Below are 23681 nucleotides of genomic sequence, written 5' to 3' on the forward strand. Positions count from 1 at the left end.
TAGCTTCACATAGATCTGGTACTGGTACTCCCTGTTTATAGCTGCACATTGATCTGGTACTGGTACTCCCTGTATATAGCTCCACATAGATCTGGTACTGGTACTCCCTGTATATAGCTCCACATAGATCTGGTACTGGTACTCCCTGTATATAGCTCCACATACATCTGGTACTGGTACTCCCTGTATATAGCTCCACATAGATCTGGTACTGGTACTCCCTGTATATAGCTGCACATAGATCTGGAACTTGTACTCCCTGTATATAGCTCCACATATATCTGGTACTGGTACTCCCTGTATATAGCTGCACATTGATCTGGTACTGGTACTCCCTGTATATAGCTCCACATAGATCTGGTACTGGTACTCCCTGTATATAGCTGCACATAGATCTGGTACTGGTACTCCCTGTATATAGCTCCACATAGATCTGGTACTGGTACTCCCTGTATATAGCTCCACATAGATCTGGTACTCCCTGTATATAGCTTCACATAGATCTGGTACTGGTACTCCATGTATATAGCTGCACATTGATCTGGTACTGGTACTCCCTGTATATAGCTCCACATAGATCTGGTACTGGTACTCCCTGTATATAGCTCCACATAGATCTGGTACTGGTACTCCCTGTATATAGCTCCACATAGATCTGGTACTGGTACTCCCTGTATATAGCTCAAAATAGATCTGGTACTAGTACTCCCTGTATATAGCTCCACATTGATCTGGTACTAGTACTCCCTGCATATAGCTCCACATAGATCTGGTACTGGTACTCCCTGTATATAGCTCCACATAGATCTGGTACTGGTACTTCCTGTATATAGCTCCACATACATCTGGTACTCCCTGTATATAGCTCCACATACATCTGGTACTCCCTGTATATAGCTCCACATAGATCTGGTACTCTCTGTATATAGCCCCACATAGATATGGTACTGGTACTCCCTGTATATAGCTCCACATAGATCTGGTACTCCCTGTATATAGCTCCACATAGATCTGGTACTGGTACTCCCTGTATATTGCTCCACATAGATCTGGTACTGGTACTCCCTGTATATAGCTCCACATAGATCTGGTACTGGTACTCCCTGTATATAGCTCCACATAGATCTGGCACTGGTACTCCCTGTATATAGCTCCACATACATCTGGTACTGGTACTACCTGTATATAGCTCCACATACATCTGGTACTGGTACTCCCTGTATATAGCTCCACATAGATCTGGTACTGGTACTCCCTGTATATAGCTCCACATAGATCTGGTACTGGTACTCCCTGTATATAGCTCCACATACATCTGGTACTGGTACTCCCTGTATATAGCTCCACATAGATCTGGTACTGGTACTCCCTGTATATAGCTGCACATAGATCTGGAACTTGTTCTCCCTGTATATAGCTCCACATAGATCTGGTACTGGTACTCCCTGTATATAGCTGCACATTGATCTGGTACTGGTACTCCCTGTATATAGCTCCACATAGATCTGGTACTGGTACTCCCTGTATATAGCTGCACATAGATCTGGTACTGGTACTCCCTGTATATAGCTCCACATAGATCTGGTACTGGTACTCTCTGTATATACCTCCACATAGATATGGTACTCCCTGTATATAGCTTCACATAGATCTGGTACTAGTACTCCCTGTATATAGCTCCACATTGATCTGGTACTAGTACTCCCTGCATATAGCTCCACATAGATCTGGTACTGGTACTCCCTGTATATAGCTCCACATAGATCTGGTACTGGTACTCCGTGTATATAGCTCCACATTCATCTGGTACTCCCTGTATATAGCTCCACATACATCTGGTACTCCCTGTATATAGCTCCACATAGATCTGGTACTCCCTGTATATAGCCCCACATAGATATGGTACTGGTACTCCCTGTATATTGCTCCACATAGATCTGGTACTGGTACTCCCTGTATATAGCTCCACATACATCTGGTACTCCCTGTATATAGCTCCACATAGATCTGGTACTCCCTGTATATAGCTCCACATAGATCTGGTACTGGTACTCCCTGTATATTGCTCCACATAGATCTGGTACTGGTACTCCCTGTATATAGCTCCACATAGATCTGGTACTGGTACTCCCTGTATATAGCTGCACATAGATCTGGTACTGGTACTCCCTGTATATAGCTCCACATAGATCTGGTACTGGTATTCCCTGTATATAGCTCCACATAGATCTGGTACTGGTACTCCCTGTATATAGCTCCACATTGATCTGGTACTAGTACTCCCTGTATATAGCTCCACATAGATCTGGTACTGGTACTCCCTGTATATACCTCCACATAGATCTGGTACTGGTACTCCCTGTATATAGCTCCACATAGATCTGGTACTGGTACTCCCTGTATATAGCTCCACATAGATCTGGTACTGGTACTCCCTGTATATAGCTGCACATAGATCTGGAACTTGTACTCCCTGTATATAGCTCCACATAGATCTGGTACTGGTACTCCCTGTATATAGCTGGACATTGATCTGGTACTGGTACTCCCTGTATATAGCTGCACATAGATCTGGTACTGGTACTCCCTGTATATAGCTGCACATAGATCTGGTACTGGTACTCCCTGTATATAGCTCCACATAGATCTGGTACTGGTACTCCCTGTATATAGCTCCACATTGATCTGGTACTGGTACTCCCTGTATATAGCTCCACATACATCTGGTACTGGTACTCCCTGTATATAGCTCCACATAGATCTGGTACTGGTACTCCCTGTATATAGCTCCACATAGATCTGGTACTAGTACTCCCTGTATATAGCTCCACATAGATCTGGTACTGGTACTCCCTGTATATAGCTCCACATACATCTGGTACTGGTACTCCCTGTATATAGCTCCACATAGATCTGGTACTGGTACTCCCTGTATATAGCTCCACATAGATCTGGTACTAGTACTCCCTGTATATAGCTCCACATAGATCTGGTACTGGTACTCCCTGTATATAGCTCCACATACATCTGGTACTGGTACTCCCTGTATATAGCTCCACATAGATCTGGTACTGGTACTCCCTGTATATAGCTCCACATAGATCTGGTACTAGTACTCCCTGTATATAGCTCCACATAGATCTGGTACTGGTGCTCCCTGTATATAGCTCCACATACATCTGGTACTGGTACTCCCTGTATATAGCTCCACATAGGTCTGGTACTGGTACTCCCTGTATATAGCTCCACATAGATATGGTACTCCCTGTATATAGCTTCACATAGATCTGGTACTGGTACTCCCTGTATATAGCTGCACATTGATCTGGTACTGGTACTCCCTGTATATAGCTCCACATAGATCTGGTACTGGTACTCCCTGTATATAGCTCCACATAGATCTGGTACTGGTATTCCCTGTATATAGCTCCACATAGATCTGGTACTGGTACTCCCTGTATATAGCTCCACATAGATCTGGTACTGGTACTCCCTGTATATAGCTCCACATAGATCTGGTACTGGTACTCCCTGTATATAGCTCCACATAGATCTGGTACTGGTACTCCCTGTATATAGCTCCACATAGATCTGGTACTGGTACTCCCTGTATATAGCTCCACATAGATCTGGTACTGGTACTCCCTGTATATAGCTCCACATAGATCTGGTACTGGTACTCCCTGTATATAGCTCCACATAGATCTGGTACTGGTACTCCCTGTATATAGCTCCACATAGATCTGGTACTGGTACTCCCTGTATATAGCTCCACATAGATCTGGTACTGGTACTCCCTGTATATAGCTCCACATAGATCTGGTACTGGTACTCCCTGTATATAGCTCCACATAGATCTGGTACTGGTACTCCCTGTATATAGCTCCACATAGATCTGGTACTGGTACTCCCTGTATATAGCTCCACATAGATCTGGTACTGGTACTCCCTGTATATAGCTCCACATAGATCTGGTACTGGTACTCCCTGTATATAGCTCCACATAGATCTGGTACTGGTACTCCCTGTATATAGCTCCACATAGATCTGGTACTGGTACTCCCTGTATATAGCTCCACATAGATCTGGTACTGGTACTCCCTGTATATAGCTCCACATAGATCTGGTACTGGTACTCCCTGTATATAGCTCCACATAGATCTGGTACTGGTACTCCCTGTATATAGCTCCACATAGATCTGGTACTGGTACTCCCTGTATATAGCTCCACATAGATCTGGTACTGGTACTCCCTGTATATAGCTCCACATAGATCTGGTACTGGTACTCCCTGTATATAGCTCCACATAGATCTGGTACTGGTACTCCCTGTATATAGCTGCACATAGATCTGGTACTGGTACTCCCTGTATATAGCTCCACATAGATCTGGTACTGGTATTCCCTGTATATAGCTCCACATAGATCTGGTACTGGTACTCCCTGTATATAGCTCCACATTGATCTGGTACTAGTACTCCCTGTATATAGCTCCACATAGATCTGGTACTGGTACTCCCTGTATATACCTCCACATAGATCTGGTACTGGTACTCCCTGTATATAGCTCCACATAGATCTGGTACTGGTACTCCCTGTATATAGCTCCACATAGATCTGGTACTGGTACTCCCTGTATATAGCTGCACATAGATCTGGAACTTGTACTCCCTGTATATAGCTCCACATAGATCTGGTACTGGTACTCCCTGTATATAGCTGGACATTGATCTGGTACTGGTACTCCCTGTATATAGCTGCACATAGATCTGGTACTGGTACTCCCTGTATATAGCTGCACATAGATCTGGTACTGGTACTCCCTGTATATAGCTCCACATAGATCTGGTACTGGTACTCCCTGTATATAGCTCCACATTGATCTGGTACTGGTACTCCCTGTATATAGCTCCACATACATCTGGTACTGGTACTCCCTGTATATAGCTCCACATAGATCTGGTACTGGTACTCCCTGTATATAGCTCCACATAGATCTGGTACTAGTACTCCCTGTATATAGCTCCACATAGATCTGGTACTGGTACTCCCTGTATATAGCTCCACATACATCTGGTACTGGTACTCCCTGTATATAGCTCCACATAGATCTGGTACTGGTACTCCCTGTATATAGCTCCACATAGATCTGGTACTAGTACTCCCTGTATATAGCTCCACATAGATCTGGTACTGGTACTCCCTGTATATAGCTCCACATACATCTGGTACTGGTACTCCCTGTATATAGCTCCACATAGATCTGGTACTGGTACTCCCTGTATATAGCTCCACATAGATCTGGTACTTGTACTCCCTGTATATAGCTCCACATAGATCTGGTACTGGTGCTCCCTGTATATAGCTCCACATACATCTGGTACTGGTACTCCCTGTATATAGCTCCACATAGATCTGGTACTGGTACTCCCTGTATATAGCTCCACATAGATATGGTACTCCCTGTATATAGCTTCACATAGATCTGGTACTGGTACTCCCTGTATATAGCTGCACATTGATCTGGTACTGGTACTCCCTGTATATAGCTCCACATAGATCTGGTACTGGTACTCCCTGTATATAGCTCCACATAGATCTGGTACTGGTACTCCCTGTATATAGCTCCACATACATCTGGTACTGGTACTCCCTGTATATAGCTCCACATAGATCTGGTACTGGTACTCCCTGTATATAGCTCCACATTGATCTGGTACTGGTACTCCCTGTATATAGCTCCACATAGATCTGGTACTAGTACTCCCTGTATATAGCTCCACATAGATCTGGTACTGGTACTCCCTGTATATAGCTCCACATAGATCTGGTACTGGTACTCCCTGTATATAGCTCCACATAGATCTGGTACTGGTACTCCCTGTATATAGCTCCACATACATCTGGTACTGGTACTCCCTGTATATAGCTCCACATAGATCTGGTACTGGTACTCCCTGTATATAGCTCCACATAGATCTGGTACTGGTACTCCCTGTATATAGCTCCACATAGATCTGGTACTGGTACTCCCTGTATATAGCTCCACATAGATCTGGTACTGGTACTCCCTGTATATAGCTGCACATAGATCTGGTACTGGTACTCCCTGTATATAGCTCCACATAGATCTGGTACTGGTACTCCCTGTATATAGCTCCACATAGATCTGGTACTGGTACTCCCTGTATATAGCTCCACATAGATCTGGTACTGGTACTCCCTGTATATAGCTCCACATAGATCTGGTACTGGTACTCCCTGTATATAGCTCCACATAGATCTGGTACTGGTACTCCCTGTATATAGCTCCACATAGATCTGGTACTGGTACTCCCTGTATATAGCTCCACATAGATCTGGTACTGGTACTCCCTGTATATAGCTCCACATAGATCTGGTACTGGTACTCCCTGTATATAGCTCCACATAGATCTGGTACTGGTACTCCCTGTATATAGCTCCACATAGATCTGGTACTGGTACTCCCTGTATATAGCTCCACATAGATCTGGTACTGGTACTCCCTGTATATAGCTGCACATAGATCTGGTACTGGTACTCCCTGTATATAGCTCCACATAGATCTGGTACTCCCTGTATATAGCTCCACATAGATCTGGTACTGGTACTCCCTGTATATAGCTGCACATTGATCTGGTACTGGTACTCCCTGTATATAGCTCCACATAGATCTGGTACTGGTACTCCCTGTATATAGCTCCACATAGATCTGGTACTGGTACTCCCTGTATATAGCTCCACATAGATCTGGTACTGGTACTCCCTGTATATAGCTCCACATAGATCTGGTACTGGTACTCCCTGTATATAGCTCCACATAGATCTGGTACTGGTACTCCCTGTATATAGCTCCACATACATCTGGTACTGGTACTCCCTGTATATAGCTCCACATAGATCTGGTACTGGTACTCCCTGTATATAGCTCCACATAGATCTGGTACTGGTACTCCCTGTATATAGCTCCACATAGATCTGGTACTGGTACTCCCTGTATATAGCTCCACATAGATCTGGTACTGGTACTCCCTGTATATAGCTCCACATAGATCTGGTACTGGTACTCCCTGTATATAGCTCCACATAGATCTGGTACTGGTACTCCCTGTATATAGCTCCACATAGATCTGGTACTGGTACTCCCTGTATATAGCTCCACATACATCTGGTACTGGTACTCCCTGTATATAGCTCCACATAGATCTGGTACTGGTACTCCCTGTATATAGCTCCACATAGATCTGGTACTAGTACTCCCTGTATATAGCTCCACATAGATCTGGTACTGGTACTCCCTGTATATAGCTCCACATACATCTGGTACTGGTACTCCCTGTATATAGCTCCACATAGATCTGGTACTGGTACTCCCTGTATATAGCTCCACATAGATCTGGTACTAGTACTCCCTGTATATAGCTCCACATAGATCTGGTACTGGTACTCCCTGTATATAGCTCCACATAGATCTGGTACTGGTACTCCCTGTATATAGCTCCACATAGATCTGGTACTGGTACTCCCTGTATATAGCTGCACATAGATCTGGTACTGGTACTCCCTGTATATAGCTCCACATAGATCTGGTACTGGTACTCCCTGTATATAGCTCCACATAGATCTGGTACTGGTACTCCCTGTATATAGCTCCACATACATCTGGTACTGGTACTCCCTGTATATAGCTCCACATAGATCTGGTACTGGTACTCCCTGTATATAGCTCCACATAGATCTGGTACTGGTACTCCCTGTATATAGCTCCACATAGATCTGGTACTGGTACTCCCTGTATATAGCTCCACATAGATCTGGTACTGGTACTCCCTGTATATAGCTCCACATAGATCTGGTACTGGTACTCCCTGTATATAGCTCCACATAGATCTGGTACTGGTACTCCCTGTATATAGCTCCACATAGATCTGGTACTGGTACTCCCTGTATATAGCTCCACATAGATCTGGTACTGGTACTCCCTGTATATAGCTCCACATAGATCTGGTACTGGTACTCCCTGTATATAGCTCCACATAGATCTGGTACTGGTACTCCCTGTATATAGCTCCACATACATCTGGTACTGGTACTCCCTGTATATAGCTCCACATAGATCTGGTACTGGTACTCCCTGTATATAGCTCCACATAGATCATGGTACTCCCTGTATATAGCTTCACATAGATCTGGTACTGGTACTCCCTGTATATAGCTGCACATAGATCTGGTACTGGTACTCCCTGTATATAGCTCCACATAGATCTGGTACTGGTACTCCCTGTATATAGCTCCACATAGATCTGGTACTGGTACTCCCTGTATATAGCTCCACATACATCTGGTACTGGTACTCCCTGTATATAGCTCCACATAGATCTGGTACTGGTACTCCCTGTATATAGCTCCACATAGATCTGGTACTGGTACTCCCTGTATATAGCTCCACATAGATCTGGTACTGGTACTCCCTGTATATAGCTCCACATAGATCTGGTACTGGTACTCCCTGTATATAGCTCCACATAGATCTGGTACTGGTACTCCCTGTATATAGCTCCACATACATCTGGTACTGGTACTCCCTGTATATAGCTCCACATAGATCTGGTACTGGTACTCCCTGTATATAGCTCCACATAGATCTGGTACTCCCTGTATATAGCTTCACATAGATCTGGTACTGGTACTCCCTGTATATAGCTGCACATTGATCTGGTACTGGTACTCCCTGTATATAGCTCCACATAGATCTGGTACTGGTACTCCCTGTATATAGCTCCACATAGATCTGGTACTGGTACTCCCTGTATATAGCTCCACATAGATCTGGTACGGTCCCTGTATATAGCTTCACATAGATCTGGTACTGGTACTCCCTGTATATAGCTGCACATAGATCTGGTACTGGTACTCCCTGTATATAGCTCCACATAGATCTGGTACTGGTACTCCCTGTATATAGCTCCACATAGATCTGGTACTGGTACTCCCTGTATATAGCTCCACATAGATCTGGTACTGGTACTCCCTGTATATAGCTCCACATAGATCTGGTACTGGTACTCCCTGTATATAGCTCCACATACATCTGGTACTGGTACTCCCTGTATATAGCTCCACATAGATCTGGTACTGGTACTCCCTGTATATAGCTCCACATAGATCTGGTACTGGTACTCCCTGTATATAGCTCCACATAGATCTGGTACTGGTACTCCCTGTATATAGCTCCACATAGATCTGGTACTGGTACTCCCTGTATATAGCTCCACATAGATCTGGTACTGGTACTCCCTGTATATAGCTCCACATAGATCTGGTACTGGTACTCCCTGTATATAGCTCCACATAGATCTGGTACTGGTACTCCCTGTATATAGCTCCACATAGATCTGGTACTGGTACTCCCTGTATATAGCTCCACATAGATCTGGTACTGGTACTCCCTGTATATAGCTCCACATAGATCTGGTACTGGTACTCCCTGTATATAGCTCCACATACATCTGGTACTGGTACTCCCTGTATATAGCTCCACATTGATCTGGTACTGGTACTCCCTGTATATAGCTCCACATACATCTGGTACTGGTACTCCCTGTATATAGCTGCACATAGATCTGGTACTGGTACTCCCTGTATATAGCTGCACATAGATCTGGTACTGGTACTCCCTGTATATAGCTCCACATAGATCTGGTACGTACTCCCTGTATATAGCTTCACATAGATCTGGTACTGGTACTCCCTGTATATAGCTGCACATTGATCTGGTACTGGTACTCCCTGTATATAGCTCCACATAGATCTGGTACTGGTACTCCCTGTATATAGCTCCACATAGATCTGGTACTGGTACTCCCTGTATATAGCTCCACATAGATCTGGTACTGGTACTCCCTGTATATAGCTCCACATAGATCTGGTACTGGTACTCCCTGTATATAGCGCCACATAGATCTGGTACTGGTACTCCCTGTATATAGCTCCACATAGATCTGGTACTGGTACTCCCTGTATATAGCTCCACATAGATCTGGTACTGGTACTCCCTGTATATAGCTCCACATAGATCTGGTACTGGTACTCCCTGTATATAGCTCCACATAGATCTGGTACTGGTACTCCCTGTATATAGCTCCACATAGATCTGGTACTGGTACTCCCTGTATATAGCTGCACATAGATCTGGTACTGGTACTCCCTGTATATAGCTCCATTCTTGTGTATTTTATTCCTCTTGTGTTACTATTTTTCTTTTTAGTATAATTTTTGAACTGTACATCGTTGGGAAGGGCTCGTAAGCAAGCATTTCAGGGAAAAGACTACATCCTTTGTATTCGCATGTGCTATGATTTTCTGTTATTTGAAAGACAGACAGTACCTGCAGGAAACTTCCATCAGCACCGCATTCTGGGACGGTGTGGCTGCGGATGCTGGACTCCAGGGCCTGACTACGAGCCAGCTGGCACTTGGACTGGGTGGAATCTGAAGGGGGATGTCCAGCAATGATTTCTACTACTTCCATTGGCATATATAATCAATGCAGAAGTGTGTATAGATTGTGTGTACTGTATATATCAGGGATGGTCAACTGGCGGCCCTTTTGAAGGCCCTCGGATCCATTTCTACACACAAAAACGTTTTTAGGAACTCAGTCGGGGTCTAAACTTACTGTTGAGAGTTAGAATAGAAGAATAGACAAGGTGTCATTTCGACATGTGGTTGTGCATCAGTAGATTTTCTCTTGTTATGTCAGTCAGTGACGGCAGTGGAGGCTGCTGAGGGGAGGATGACTCATAATAATGGCCGGAATGGAGTGAATGGAATGGTATCAAACATGTTTTTGGGGGTTCTCGTGTGTTTGACACGATTCACTCCATTCCAGAATTACACTCCATTTCAGCCATTATTATAAGCAGTCCTCCCCTCAGCAGCCTCTACTGACTGATAGTCAGTAAATTAGCCCATGTCAGCAATTCTTTTTCAGATTTCTGAGTTAGTTTAGCAGCCAGCTGTCTAAACTTGTTATCATGGTCGAATTACCAGACGGGGGCCCCCCATTGATTTTGTCAGTCAGTCTCACTCAGATATCATATTCAAAACTGCAAACATTTCTCTCCACCCTATGGCAAAATGTGTAGAATTGCAGGAAATTAGCAGTAAGACAGCTCATTTTTCTCTCCGCCGCATGGCAAAATTAGTAGAACCTTAACAAATTTGCTTTAAAACTGCAACATTTTCTCTACACCCCATGGCAAAATTTGTAGAATTGCACGGAATGAACTCACAACGTGAGAGGCGGTGGAAGCAGAACCACGAGCAACTGCAGCCCCTCATGATGAGTTCAGATTGTCTTGTGGCTCTCACCCCCATCAAAGTTGCCCATCCCTGGTATATATGGTGATTAATAGATGGAATGTATATGTGTGTATAGATGAAGGGGTCTATTACTGACTTTCATAGAATGTACACAGTTTATGGTCACTAAAGGGTACTGACCTGCACAGTGTGCTCGCGGTGCCGTCCGTAGCTGAGTGTTAATGCACTGGGCTCTCTGGAAGGCACACAGGGACATGTAAAGGCGTCCGTTGCTGCCACATACTGTCCGGTGGCGCTCCCTGTGGCAGTCCAGCGCACAGCCCCGGGGCCACATGTTTTCTGGGATCAGAAACGGCTGGACACAAGCAGCAACACAGGCAGTACAATGCAATTACACCCTCCTGAGCTGTACTCTCATATGACACACTTTGACCCCCAGCAGCGTACTGTATCAGAGAGATGGATGGAAAAAGAGCAGAGAAGGGCTCGCACCGAAGTTGTGTGACCAATCAGAACACGGGTGAATACATGTTTGGAGTGTATTGGTGTGAATAGACTTAAGCAGAGCTGGTCAGAGAGAGGGATTAAAAGGGAGCTATTTGTTGGTGCCTTGGCTAGTGGATACTCAGTCTGCTGCTTGTCTGGTACAGGAACAGTGCTTCAGTGTCACGCTAGGAAAAGCTGAGAGAAGGAGCACGTAAAAGATAAGCACTGCAGTAGTCAACACATGGCCAAAGTATGTTAAAATAGAAAATAGGGAAATGTGTGTGTGTGTGTGTATATCTTGGCCTTCACCTGCTCCTGTACCTGTGAGAGCTGGTTTTGCTAGCTAACTGCTCTGTAAATAAACAGGCCTAATTGAGGGAAAGGGTCCAGACCCTTCAGACCCACCTCACCCCCCTGCATGTCAACTGTGGGCTCAGTCTGTAGCTCATTGTCATGGCTGGAGTAAAGTACTGTATTTTGCAGGCCTGCATCCAAAGGGAAGACGCTGGAACATTTCTGTTCTGTCATCTGAATATTGCTGTAATACTGGACCATACACCAGACATGCATGACCTCTAAAATCTCTTATCTGTCCTTGAGTCAATACTTGAGTACACGACACACACCATCCTAGAGGACACTTATTGCAGAACACGACAGCTGTCCGAGGGCTTTCCCTGTATCCCTGCTATAGTAGGGTACACCACAGCTTTTTCCAGCCTTACTCATAGTCACAGTGGTATTCCCAATCGTTAGTGGGATGCCCTAGGCCTAGACTGCATTTGATAAACTTCTATTGATACACCATGTGTCTTTTTACATCAACATTCCAGTGAGGTGGGCGGAGGGGAGACGAGAACAGAGACAGAGAGAGGTACTCGGACCGCAGGCCATAGGCTTGTGCTAAATTGCTAACACATGCTGCCTAGTGCCAGACATTGCACTAAAAGCTAGGTATCACACATGCGCTCACACGTGGGTCCCTCTCTTGTCGTTGACCTTCACTCCCAATCAGATAACCCTGGACCCAGACCATGCCCCCCCCCCCAGCCATCCTCCAGGCTCTATCTTCAATACCTCTTTGTCTCCTGCTCTCCCTCACACTCTGTCATAGCGCAGTAAATTTGCCATGGTGTGTATTTCACTGTATGCATAATTTCCCTGATTGAGAAAAACCTCTCTGCTGATGAAAGGACCTGCCTGTGCTGCAAGGTGGTCAGGGTATTATTTCATCGATTGATTCCTTGTGGAGGAAAGCATATACATTGGATGTGTGTGTGCATGTTGGAGGTAGTGTCCTCATTGTGGCTGGAGGACGGGAGATAGCTTTCTAACTAGGAGTTCACTGTGTTCAGTACCACTGAATAGACCAGGTTCAGGTTTAAAGTGGTAGCTAGTAGCCTTGAATGGTCTTCTCTGTCCAGGTGCAGTGTTACAATGTATTCCAGCTACAATTATCGTCAGTGTTCTGGGCAGAGCGTTGAGCGGTGCAGCGTGGACGAACAAGGTGGCAATGTTTCAGGCAACCTGGTGTTAGATTTTATAACTGTATATGAAAATATAGATATATCTCTCGAGAGGGTCACCTTAGTGTGATGAAATACGATGTTTTGGCTAAGACTGAAATGCTGCTGAAAGACTTGCACACTTTCTTTTTTTTTTTTTTTACATCCATACCAGTAACTTTTATGTTGAAATAAGCCCCCTTCCCTGTCATATGCGGAGTAAAAGTAATGAGAACAGTGAATCAGTCACGTGAAGAGTTCTTCTCCATTCATCTCTATTGCATGGCAGGAAGTCTGGGCAGACAAACAGCCTGTGTGTGCAATTTGTCATGCGCCTGCAGAATACAAAACAACCAAACATTGCAGACACACGCAGACATGCTAAACATGTGCACTTTCACAGCTGAGTGTGTACAAGTACACCTCTCACAATTCAAAATGGGCATGGTAACCAAACACACTGAAACCTGTACACATGTACTGTATGCACACACTGAAACACATACAGTTCCTTCAGAAAGCATTAATACCCCTTAACTTATGCCACATTTTGTATTACAGCCTGAATTCAAAATGGACTAAATAGATTCTCACCCATCTACACACAATACCTCATAATGACAAAGTGAAAACATATTTTTAGACATTTTTGCAAATGTATTGAAAATGAAATACAGAATTATCTCATTTACACAAGTATTCACACCCCTGAGTCAATAAATGTTAGAATCACATTTGCCAGCGATTACAGCTGTGAGTCTTTCTGCACAAGTCTATATGAGCTTTGCATACCTGGATTGTTTTAAGCCAAAACTGTAACTAGGCCCCTCAGGAATGTTCAATGTCATCTTGGTAAGCAACTCCAGTGTATATTTGGCCTTGTGTTTCAGGTTATTGTCCTGCTGAAAGTTGAATTTGTCTCCAAGTATCTGTTGGAAAGCAGGCTGAAGTAATTTTCCTCTAGGATTTTGCCTCAAATCAGTTTATTTTTATCCTAAAAACTCCCTAGGCCTTGCCCATAAAAAGCATACACATAACATGATGCAGCCACCACCATGCTTGAAAATATGAAGAGTGGTACTTGGATGTGCCCCAAACATAACACTTTGTATTCAAGACATAAAGTAAATGTCTTTGGCACATGTTTTGCAGTTTTACTTTAGTGCCTTATTGCAAACAGAATGCATGTTTTAATATTTTTATTCTGTACAGGCTTCCATCTTTTCACTCTTTTATTTACTGTAGGTTAGTATTGTTGAGTAACTCCAATGCTGTTGATCCATCCCCAATTCTATCACAGCCATTACATTGTGGTAAAATCCCAGAGCGGTTTCCTTCCTCTCCAGTAACTGAGTTAGGAAGGACGGGGTGTATTAATAAACCATCCAAAGTGTAATTAATAACTTCACCATGCTCAAAGGGATATTCAGTGTCTGCTTTTTTTTTTACCCATCTACCACTGGAAAACCTCCCTGGTCTTAGTGCTTGAATCTGTGTTTGAAATTCACTGCTCAACTGAGGGACCTTACAGATAATTGCATGTGTGGGGTACAGAGATGAGGAAGACATTAAAAAGTAATGTTTAACACTAATATTGCACAGAGTCCATGCAACTTGTGACTTGTTAAGCACATTTTTACTCCTGAACTTATTTAGGCTTGCCATAACAAAGGGGTTGAATACTTATTGACACAAGACATTTCAGCTTTTCATTTTTTATTAATCTGGAAACATTTCTAAAAACATAACTCCACTTTGACATTATGGGTAGGCCAGTGACAAAAGTCAAGGGGTGTGAATTCTTTCTGAAGGCACACACCCGTTTTCCCTCGGGTAAGAAAAAAATATGTTTCAATATTTGCCTTGAGGCGGTTTCTGGCCTGCGGTCTGGGCTAGTTGGCCAGTGTTTGTCTACTCCATACACTACCTCTTTAGGGAACATTGGCTTTATAGACTTTCTAAGATTCCACTCCATGGCTTGGAGGTTGGTGTGGCCCCTTACACACTGATCTTGGATCAGCTTGTCATACTCTAATCTCCTAAATGGTTATGGTCAGTACTAAACTAAACTGACTTTAGATCACTTTGAGAGCTCTATGACAAGGTAACAGGTATGCCCTTAATTCATGGATGTAGCCAATCTGAATGAAAAGGGTTTCAGCACTGCTTGAGATGGCAACCACTCCTTTCTGTCTACTATAGTCTACTTCACTCAGCCAGAGCACAGATGTAATATAACGTTTTGCACTCACGTTTAGTTTTTTAGATTTTAAAAACGCACCATCGGTGATTGGATGTTGGTTTGTTCAGGTGACAATCACAGAATGATAATAAAAAATTATTGATAAAGAAAAAAGTTAAGGGAAAATGTAACAGTTCATGCTAGACTGTCTCTCAAAATGAGCACTTCTGAAGTATGAAAGTGTAAATCCTTGAGGACTTACCGGTGACCTCTCAGTTTGCATAGACTCGGAGAACAAGATGATGAGCAGCACCAGACAGGTGAAAGTGAACACCGGCATACTGCCCAGGCGCGTGGCTCTGCTGGAGGCGATGCGCGCGCTTCTGTCTCTGTGGCAAAGCGCCGTGCACAAGTCGCCAGCCAATCCAGCCTTAACGCAAGAAAGTTAAGGGAAGCTTTTTATCTTCTTTTCACTTTCAGCAAGCCATTTTGTTGGTAAGCGGCAGATCTGTTGACAAGTGGAACGACAAAACGGGTAGATCCCAAATTGTTGCGCTTTACGCAAAACCGGTGGCAAGTGATGAATAATCAGAAATAGTTCACGGGAAATTTCTTCAAAAACCTACACTATAATTGTAAATATGGTTCTCTGTTATCCTGGATTTGAGCGCAGACTACATGAGCATCAAGACCTCCCCTGTCAAATCCCTACCTTGGCTTTATCCCCAAGTAGCCAGCCCCTTTCCGTTCGACAATAACATGTGCGTAACTGCTGCACAACTGGGTGCCATACTTCAGGCCTACTTGTTCACAGTGGGCTATTGTATAAAAAGTAGTTATAGCAATACACATAGTATTATTTTTTACATCTAAATCTACTAGTGTTTTATAAAACGTTAATAGGCTCATTTGCTGAGGTTAAAACGGTCTACTCCTGGTGGTCCGTCTACTACTAGACTACTGGTGGTCCTAAGTCTCCCTCACGTGGACATAAACATGCAGACTAGGCAGCCCATAGGGAAAGCCGCTGATTTACGCTTATCCTACCAGGAGGAAATGGTCTATTTGCTTATTTAAAAAAGGTAGTATGAGTAGGCCCATTAACTGTCCAGAGTAAAATATTCCCAACAATAACATGTTTTACAGAGGAGGCATAGGCTAGAGAAGGGGAAAGTAGGCCTAGAGAAGGGGAAAAAAAGAGACCAACTCGTAGTATTTTATAAGGAAACTTTATGTGTGCTTGTGAAATTCACTTTTAGACAGAAGGCTGTTTGCAGTTTCCAGTACAGCAGATAAGGTTTGATATTAAAGAGTACAAAAAAAGAAGAAATCACAAATCCAAAGCTCAATGCTTTCCAACCTTGAAGGTAAAAGTACAAGCTTTTGGCCCAAGTCTTTTATTTTTTCCTCAGTCACTCTGGCTCACATCCCTCTCCCCCTAAGCTCCAAATATTAAAGAAATAAAACAATGTCGTGCACTTAATTTAGTCAATGAATTTCTTCAAATCAATTCCCACCATTTCTCTCTGAAATCTGTGATATTGGATATAGATGATTGCATAGATTGGTAGACAGTAATTTCCTTTTATTTAAGACATAATGGAATGTTTATTAAGACTCTGGCCCCCTCCCTTTGCCCTTCTTTATGCTGGGTCCCTCCCCACCCTGCTGTATAGAGAAGTCAGACAAGGAGATGGAGGGTTGCGAGGGAGCGAGAGACAGGGCTGTAGCCACTAACAGGCACATTTTTTGTTCTCCCATCGTTTCCAACTTCCTCGGGGAACTCTAAAGCGGTGTTCCTATAGAAACAATTCAGCCGATGGTAGTGGTGGGCCTTCACTTTGTCCATGTAAGCTTTACATGACCTGACATGCTGTGCTTCTAGGGGATATTTCTTAATATGTTCTTCAGTTGAAACTATAATAAATGAATAGATTGTGTGAACATCAGCACCTTATACGCCTCCGTGTCAAAGTGATATATCACAAAAGCAAAGTTTCATAAATGCCAACATGTTTATGTCATGAAATGTTTACATAGCTATAAAGGCCTCACATATACTTCCTTCAACTAAATTGTCACCATATCTTTAATATGACAGGATTCCATATTTGACCGTTGAAAAAAAAACACTTAATCCAAATGAAGACTCTGTAATTCAAACCTATCTACGGTACTCAATGTGTCAAACTGCTATTTTTTTTCTCCATTTGTTGTTTTGCTTTAAAAAAAATGCCACTTTTTTTGCCCTACAAGCCTGCGAAGAATATTCTGACTGTTGCGTACTGGAAAAATAAGTATGTACAGCACTGAAACCACTTACTCACATTTGCTGGAGAAAAGAAAGAAAGAAACAAAACAGGAAAAGGAAAGCGTTGAGGTTAGATATCCGAGTTCCACTTATCCAGCAAAATGTGGTACGGGTACATATCATTATTTTCTGTTCAACCCCCTGCCCCCCCCCCCCCCCCCCTTCATATATCTCTGTGTTCTAATACGCAAACTCTCCACCCGCCCCCCCCAGCAAGATAAAATAAAATAAACAAAAAAAGTAGTATAAGAATCAGAATAGCTTGTGCCCCCCCCCATCCCCAAGGCAGAGGGTGTAGGTGGGACTTGTGTTCCCTTCCTGTCCTGACCCAGAAGTGCACCTGTGGTTGCTAGTTTTCACCCCACAACATGTGCATTTGATTGTAGTTGATCTGTGAACAAAGTAAGTTGAAGATAACAGCTTGCGACAGCCAACCAGTTTGAGATGAAAACCTGCACACTCAGGGGCACTGCAGGACCAGAATCTAGAGGGAGCACTAGCACTGTCCACTAATCACTTCCCAGGACCCTCCACCTGCAGCCCCTCCCTCTTCTACAGAGCCAATCAAACCACTGGCTTCAGACTCACTCCCCTCTTCTCCCAGTGACTGCAGGCTATATCTAGAGGGGTGGAGAGTGTCTGCTCTGCATTGGGCCTGGCAAGCCTCTACGTACCCCCCCCTTCCACCCCAAACCTCATCCCGTCCCCCTCCCCCTCTCTCCTGTGATGTGCTCTTAGAGGTCACTCTCCCCGTAGAGGGCGGTGGAGAAGGACATGTAGTCGAGGGCTCCGGGCTTCGCATCAGGGCCCGAGTAGGGCGCCATGCGGGCGATGCAGTACTCCGCCTGGTCTGGAGGCAGCTCACGTCTCAGCTCCTCAGCCATAATGAAGTTCTGACAGAGAGAGGGAACGAGATGGAGGGAGAGGGAAAGAGAGGGACGGTGAATAACAGAGTGATAGTTTGCCTATTTCAGCAGTCTCAAGTAGCTGCAACACACATTTTCTCTCTCACACACACGAGCCCAACACCATTCCACCCCCACAAAACCCCTCACCTTGTCTGCAGCCAGGATCTTGAAGGAGGCGATGACCTGGTCGGCTGTGTCGGTGTCTGTGGTCTCCCGGGACATGAAGTCTATGAAGGCCTGGAAGGTGACCACGCCGCTGTTGTTGGGGTCCACTATGCCCATGATGCGGGCAAACTCAGCATCGCCCTGGAAACCACCACCACAGGAAAACAAAGGTTAACCCAGACACACCAATTGGAAATCGAGGGCCTCAATGACCAACCTCCAAGCAATATAACCACTAATTAATGAAACATTTAACTTATCCATTTGAGTTGAATTTGACAAGATGCCGCAACGATAAAGGTTGTGTTAATATCTGCTAGGAGCAGGGTTAAGAAGGATTGTGTTACAAGAGACAGTTACTACACATGTTTACCATGTTACAGTAGCTACAACAATAAGGGTCTTACTCAAAACTCAAGACAGAGGGAGAAAGATTGAGGAGAGAGAGAGCAGAAAAAGCAGAAGGCAGTACCAGGCTGTTTCCAGTGGCAACGAGCAGAGCGCGGTAATTGTCCATGTCCATCTGCCCTGTGCGCTTCTGTTCCCAGGGGCCGAGAGATAGAGGAGGAAAAGGAACAGATATGGAAGGAAAAGGAGAGCAATAGAGGGAGAGTAGATTCAAGGAGGACAGAAAAGCACGAGAGGAGGAACCGATAGAAGTATGGAAAGAGGAGGAACAAAGGAGGGGAGGTGCGTAATGTGAGGAGAGTGGGGAAAAAAGGAAAACGCAAAAACAGCTTTAAAAGAGAGAGTCAAATCAAGGTAATACAGCAGCACTATTGGAGCTGAGGCTGAGGCTGGACTGGAGGCCAGTGAGTGAGTGGGTGAGTGAAATGAGTGAATTACAGCACAGGCAAGCGAAGAGCCAGGCAGAGAGCACCAGCCGCAGGTTAGACAGGGGAAACAGCAGCAGCCCCTCTCTCCTACGCTCTCACCCTGGCTGTGCTCCTTACCGTTTTGTTATTCTCCACATCGTAGCCCAGGCTGATCAGGCACGCCTTGAACTCCTCAGCCATCAGACCCCCGCTGTGGTCCTGTGAGGTCACCATCAGCCAATTACAGAGCACACCATGATGACGGAAGCCATGATGGAACAATCACAACACAGGGATGCCAGGTGGGAGTGGTCAGGTGATGGGAACACGGCATGCAAAACGAGGATGATGATGGACAGACATGGTGAGGACAGAGACAAACAAACAGATGTTAGATGTTAAACAATGACAACAGCTTACGGAGTAACACATCCGTGACACTAGACAGACAGGCACACCAGTGACAGTGAGGGGCCAGTTCTCCAAAGTGCTTAGGAACACATACGGTTTAACTGTGTCCCCTATATATCTTTATGGGAATGACAACAAGTCCTCAAAGATCACCATAGTGCTACTGACAGGACAGCTTTGTCCCAAATGGCACCCTATTCCTTATAACCCTCAAATTCAACTCTGGACCTTAAAGTTACAGTTTTATTCCCACAATGTTCGTCTAATCAGGGACTGCTTTAGACCTGGGATACCAGGTGTGCGTATTAATTATCAGGTAGAACAGAAAACCAGCAGGCTCCGGACATCATAGGGTAATAGCTGAATGCCCCTGCCCTATATAGTGCACTACATTTGACCAGATATGGGTCCTGGTCAATAGCGGTGCACTATATAGGAAATAGGGTGTCATTTGGGACACAGCCTTGATGTTGAGCCAAACACAGCATGCATAAAGACAGTGAGGTGAAGTGATGAGGTACGCTGTTGTGGGATGGGTGAGGTGAACTTGGGGGTTACATCCCCCCTCTCTCAGGACACTCCGCTCCACACAGCCCCAGCCACCTCCAACCCAGGGTGAAACACTACTAGTTCCACCTGTGAATGTCAACAAATAAGGAATAGGTTCGTCCTCACAAGTCTAGTCCATTTCTTAGTCCCACCTGAGTTTCCCTTCTGAAATAAGAGGGGGGACTTAAGACTCAACACATACAGGAGTTAAGTGTAAACACCTCTTCTAGAGGAAGACACGCACCTGCAAAAGCTGGTGGAAATAACAGCACTCGCGCAGACATTTTTTACGACGTTATTTTATACAAAAAGATGCCCTCCTGTTCCCCCATGTTGACCCCCGGTGTTGACCCCTGACCTTGTCAAAGTGGTTGAAGGAAGTGCGGTACTCATGCAGCTGCTCCTGGCTGATGCCCTTGGCGTCGCGGGTCAGGATCTGGTTCTCGATCTCGTTGATGGTGCGGGCGATGGTGGTGAGGAGCTGCTCCCAGCCCACCCGCAGGTGCTGAGATGGAGGGGGAGAGAGAACATACATTGAAGGTTAACCACATGAAGAAGAAACGGTATTGAGAAGGAGGAGAGATAGAAACGTAATATGTAGAACAGAGACGAACGGACAAACGGCTCTAAAAGAGGGAGGACACCAGAAACCTCCAGGCTTTCATTGTAAATAACTGGTTCTCAACTGCCCCGCCTGGTCAAATAAAAAATACAAATAGAACAGACAATGAAAATCTGAAGAAAAAAGGATGGTGAAATATAGTGAGCTATTCCACATAGAACCAACAGATAGTCGAGAGCAGGGCGACAGCCCAAATTGCCCCCTATTCACAACATAGTGTACTACTTATTACCAGGCCTGGTCAAAAGTAGTGCACTATAAAGGGAATAGGGGGCCATTTGGGCTGCCCAGGGTACACTGAAATGTTTGTTTTTTGTGTAGCTACCTCCATGGTGTAGGCGGTGTATTTGTTGTCGAAGATGAGGGCCTCCTGGATGAGCTGATGGTCTCCCTCCAGCTGGTCGATGTTGGGCTTGTACTCGATGATGCTCTGCTCATACTCTCTCAGGTTCACCAGCTGGTCCTCCAGAGTTCCATTCATCTCAATGGATATCCGTCCAATCTCCTACACACACACACACACACACACACACACACACACACACATTAAAGGACCAGATCCCAAAAGGCCAGAGCTGGCGTGTATTCACTAGGCACCAAATGGAAGAAAACAAGCTGAAACAGGTAGGGTCAACCTGGACGCTCAATTTTCCTCCCCGTTACAAAACATTTTCTGTTGAATGCCATAATGAACACGATCCAGGAGGCACAGAGCCAATAGAACTAATGACACTAAGAGGGATCAATCTTATGTAGTATGGGTCGGCACAGCAAGGGTACGTCTTGGTTTCTTTACTGTACCTCCATTTTGGTCTGTATCCAGGGCCCGACGATGTTGGCCTGGGTGGCAAACTTGCGGCGCAGGTGGTCATTGGACTGCTGCTTGGCCAGCTCCTCCTGCAGGGCCTGGTCACGCTGGGGAACCAGCTGTTCCACCTATAAAACACAACACATGGGGGCGCCAGTCAGCACAGCACACACTCATTCCCATAGTAGAAGCAATGCCACAAGGCTGAGGCTCACTCAGGGGCCTGTTTTAGGTATTAACTAGCACGTGGAAACAGAAATAAATAAATGTATATGGATTGAATTCAAACCGGCAAAAGCAGTAATTGCACACATCGCAAAGCATATATGAACATACAGCCACAGGTACACACCTTGTCCCACTTGTTGTCGATAGTCTTGGGTGTGATAGTGGTGTAGGGGTTGCCCCCGCTGAGCTTGATGCCGTTGTACTGGGCAATCTTCTGCACCTCAGCCTGAATAGCCTGGATGGCCTCCCGCTCCTTGTTGGCCTCTGGGAGGGTAGATTTGAACTGCTCATGGGCTGTGATTAGGCCCTGAAAGAGAGAAGGAGGAGAAAATGAGAGATTGAAACGGAGAAAGAAACAAAGGAGAAGGATGGGAAATGAGGTGAAGGACAAAGTGAAAGGACAGATGAAGAGAGATGAGCATGGTATTACAGTGCATACCCATATCAGTCAGATGACCTCATGGATACCACGCGCGCAGTGTGAAGGAAGTTACCGGTAGCTTCACGAGCCAATGCTAAGTAGCATTAGAGCTATGACTGACAGTCTACAGGTACGGTAGCATTGCTACTGTACATGTAGATTTCCAGTCATTCCCATTCATTCTAAATGTTGGTTACCCAGTATGAGACTAAATGACAACTTTATTGACAACCTACTGTTAAGAGCACAGGTCATGATGATACATTGTGATAGTGGAGACCCTCTGGAGACGTAAAGCAGTAAACGGTTAGTGATGCTGTCCCCATGTCTTTTACCTGGATCTCTTCGATGTTGTGAACGATGAACATGTCCTGCAGGTCCTCCATGGCCCCCTCCATCCAGTTGTTGAAGGGTGCTGCCCTCTTGGCGTACTCCAGGTACAGCTCGTCAATGGACTCCAGCTGCTTCTCTGTCCTCTGTGGGGGGAGAGACTGGGGTCAGGTGCCTGCTGGGAACACTAGCATCTATGTGACAGGGATTCAACATGAGACACAGAAGTGGGGTAAGGGAACCCTGGTAGAAAGTCTGTGTGCTTGTTTGTGTGTGCGTCTACCCATTTTCGCAGTGTAAACGTGTCCTTGTCATGACCTGTAGTGTATGACTAGATGGGAGTGTGTGAAAGGTGGCTGGCTGGGGGGGGGGCGTACCTCCAGAGACTCCCTGCGGCTCTGGGTGAGAGACCCCAGGGCATCCCACTGCTCACAGATCTTCTGACAGCGGGCGTTCACACTGGGGGAGTCGTAGTAGTCCAGCTCACTGAGGCACAGGGAACACACACGTGGAATTATTATCTTTTTACATGAGTCCTACTCAACCTGACCACAAGCTCCATCCTTTCATTCTTCTGGATTATTTCTCCATTCA

General features: G+C 45.0%; 2 protein-coding genes across 7 annotated transcripts in view; both read right to left on the minus strand.

The window, feature by feature from the left end:
- The window catches only part of LOC106580855 (SPARC-related modular calcium-binding protein 1), an 80295-nt gene extending 63708 nt beyond the window's left edge, over positions 1 to 16587 (minus strand). Inside the window, exons 1-3 of the mRNA XM_014162347.3 lie at positions 15782 to 16587; positions 11527 to 11701; positions 10409 to 10512 (exon numbers count right to left, since the gene is read on the minus strand). Of these exons, the coding sequence (XP_014017822.2) occupies positions 10409 to 10512; positions 11527 to 11701; positions 15782 to 15859 (357 nt within the window). The 5' untranslated portion in view covers positions 15860 to 16587. The remainder of the gene's footprint in view (positions 1 to 10408; positions 10513 to 11526; positions 11702 to 15781) is intronic.
- A 145-nt stretch (positions 16588 to 16732) lies between these two features.
- Positions 16733 to 23681, minus strand: part of LOC106580854 (alpha-actinin-4) — a 40408-nt gene continuing 33459 nt past the window's right edge. For 2 of the 6 annotated variants that reach the window (XM_082966538.1, XM_014162346.3), the window contains exons 13-22: positions 23465 to 23573; positions 23093 to 23233; positions 22461 to 22643; positions 22102 to 22236; positions 21626 to 21805; positions 21037 to 21183; positions 19857 to 19937; positions 19376 to 19441; positions 18886 to 19044; positions 16733 to 18723 (exon numbers count right to left, since the gene is read on the minus strand). In XM_082966538.1, the coding sequence (XP_082822664.1) occupies positions 18565 to 18723; positions 18886 to 19044; positions 19376 to 19441; positions 19857 to 19937; positions 21037 to 21183; positions 21626 to 21805; positions 22102 to 22236; positions 22461 to 22643; positions 23093 to 23233; positions 23465 to 23573 (1360 nt within the window). In that variant the 3' untranslated portion in view covers positions 16733 to 18564. The remainder of the gene's footprint in view (positions 18724 to 18885; positions 19045 to 19375; positions 19442 to 19856; positions 19938 to 21036; positions 21184 to 21625; positions 21806 to 22101; positions 22237 to 22460; positions 22644 to 23092; positions 23234 to 23464; positions 23574 to 23681) is intronic. The other 4 variants (XM_014162344.3, XM_014162343.3, XM_014162342.3 and 1 more) reach the window with 2 other exon arrangements.

This window comes from Salmo salar, chromosome 20 (genome assembly GCF_965601325.2).
Source record: "Salmo salar chromosome 20, fSalSal1, whole genome shotgun sequence".
Lineage (NCBI taxonomy): Eukaryota > Metazoa > Chordata > Actinopteri > Salmoniformes > Salmonidae > Salmo > Salmo salar.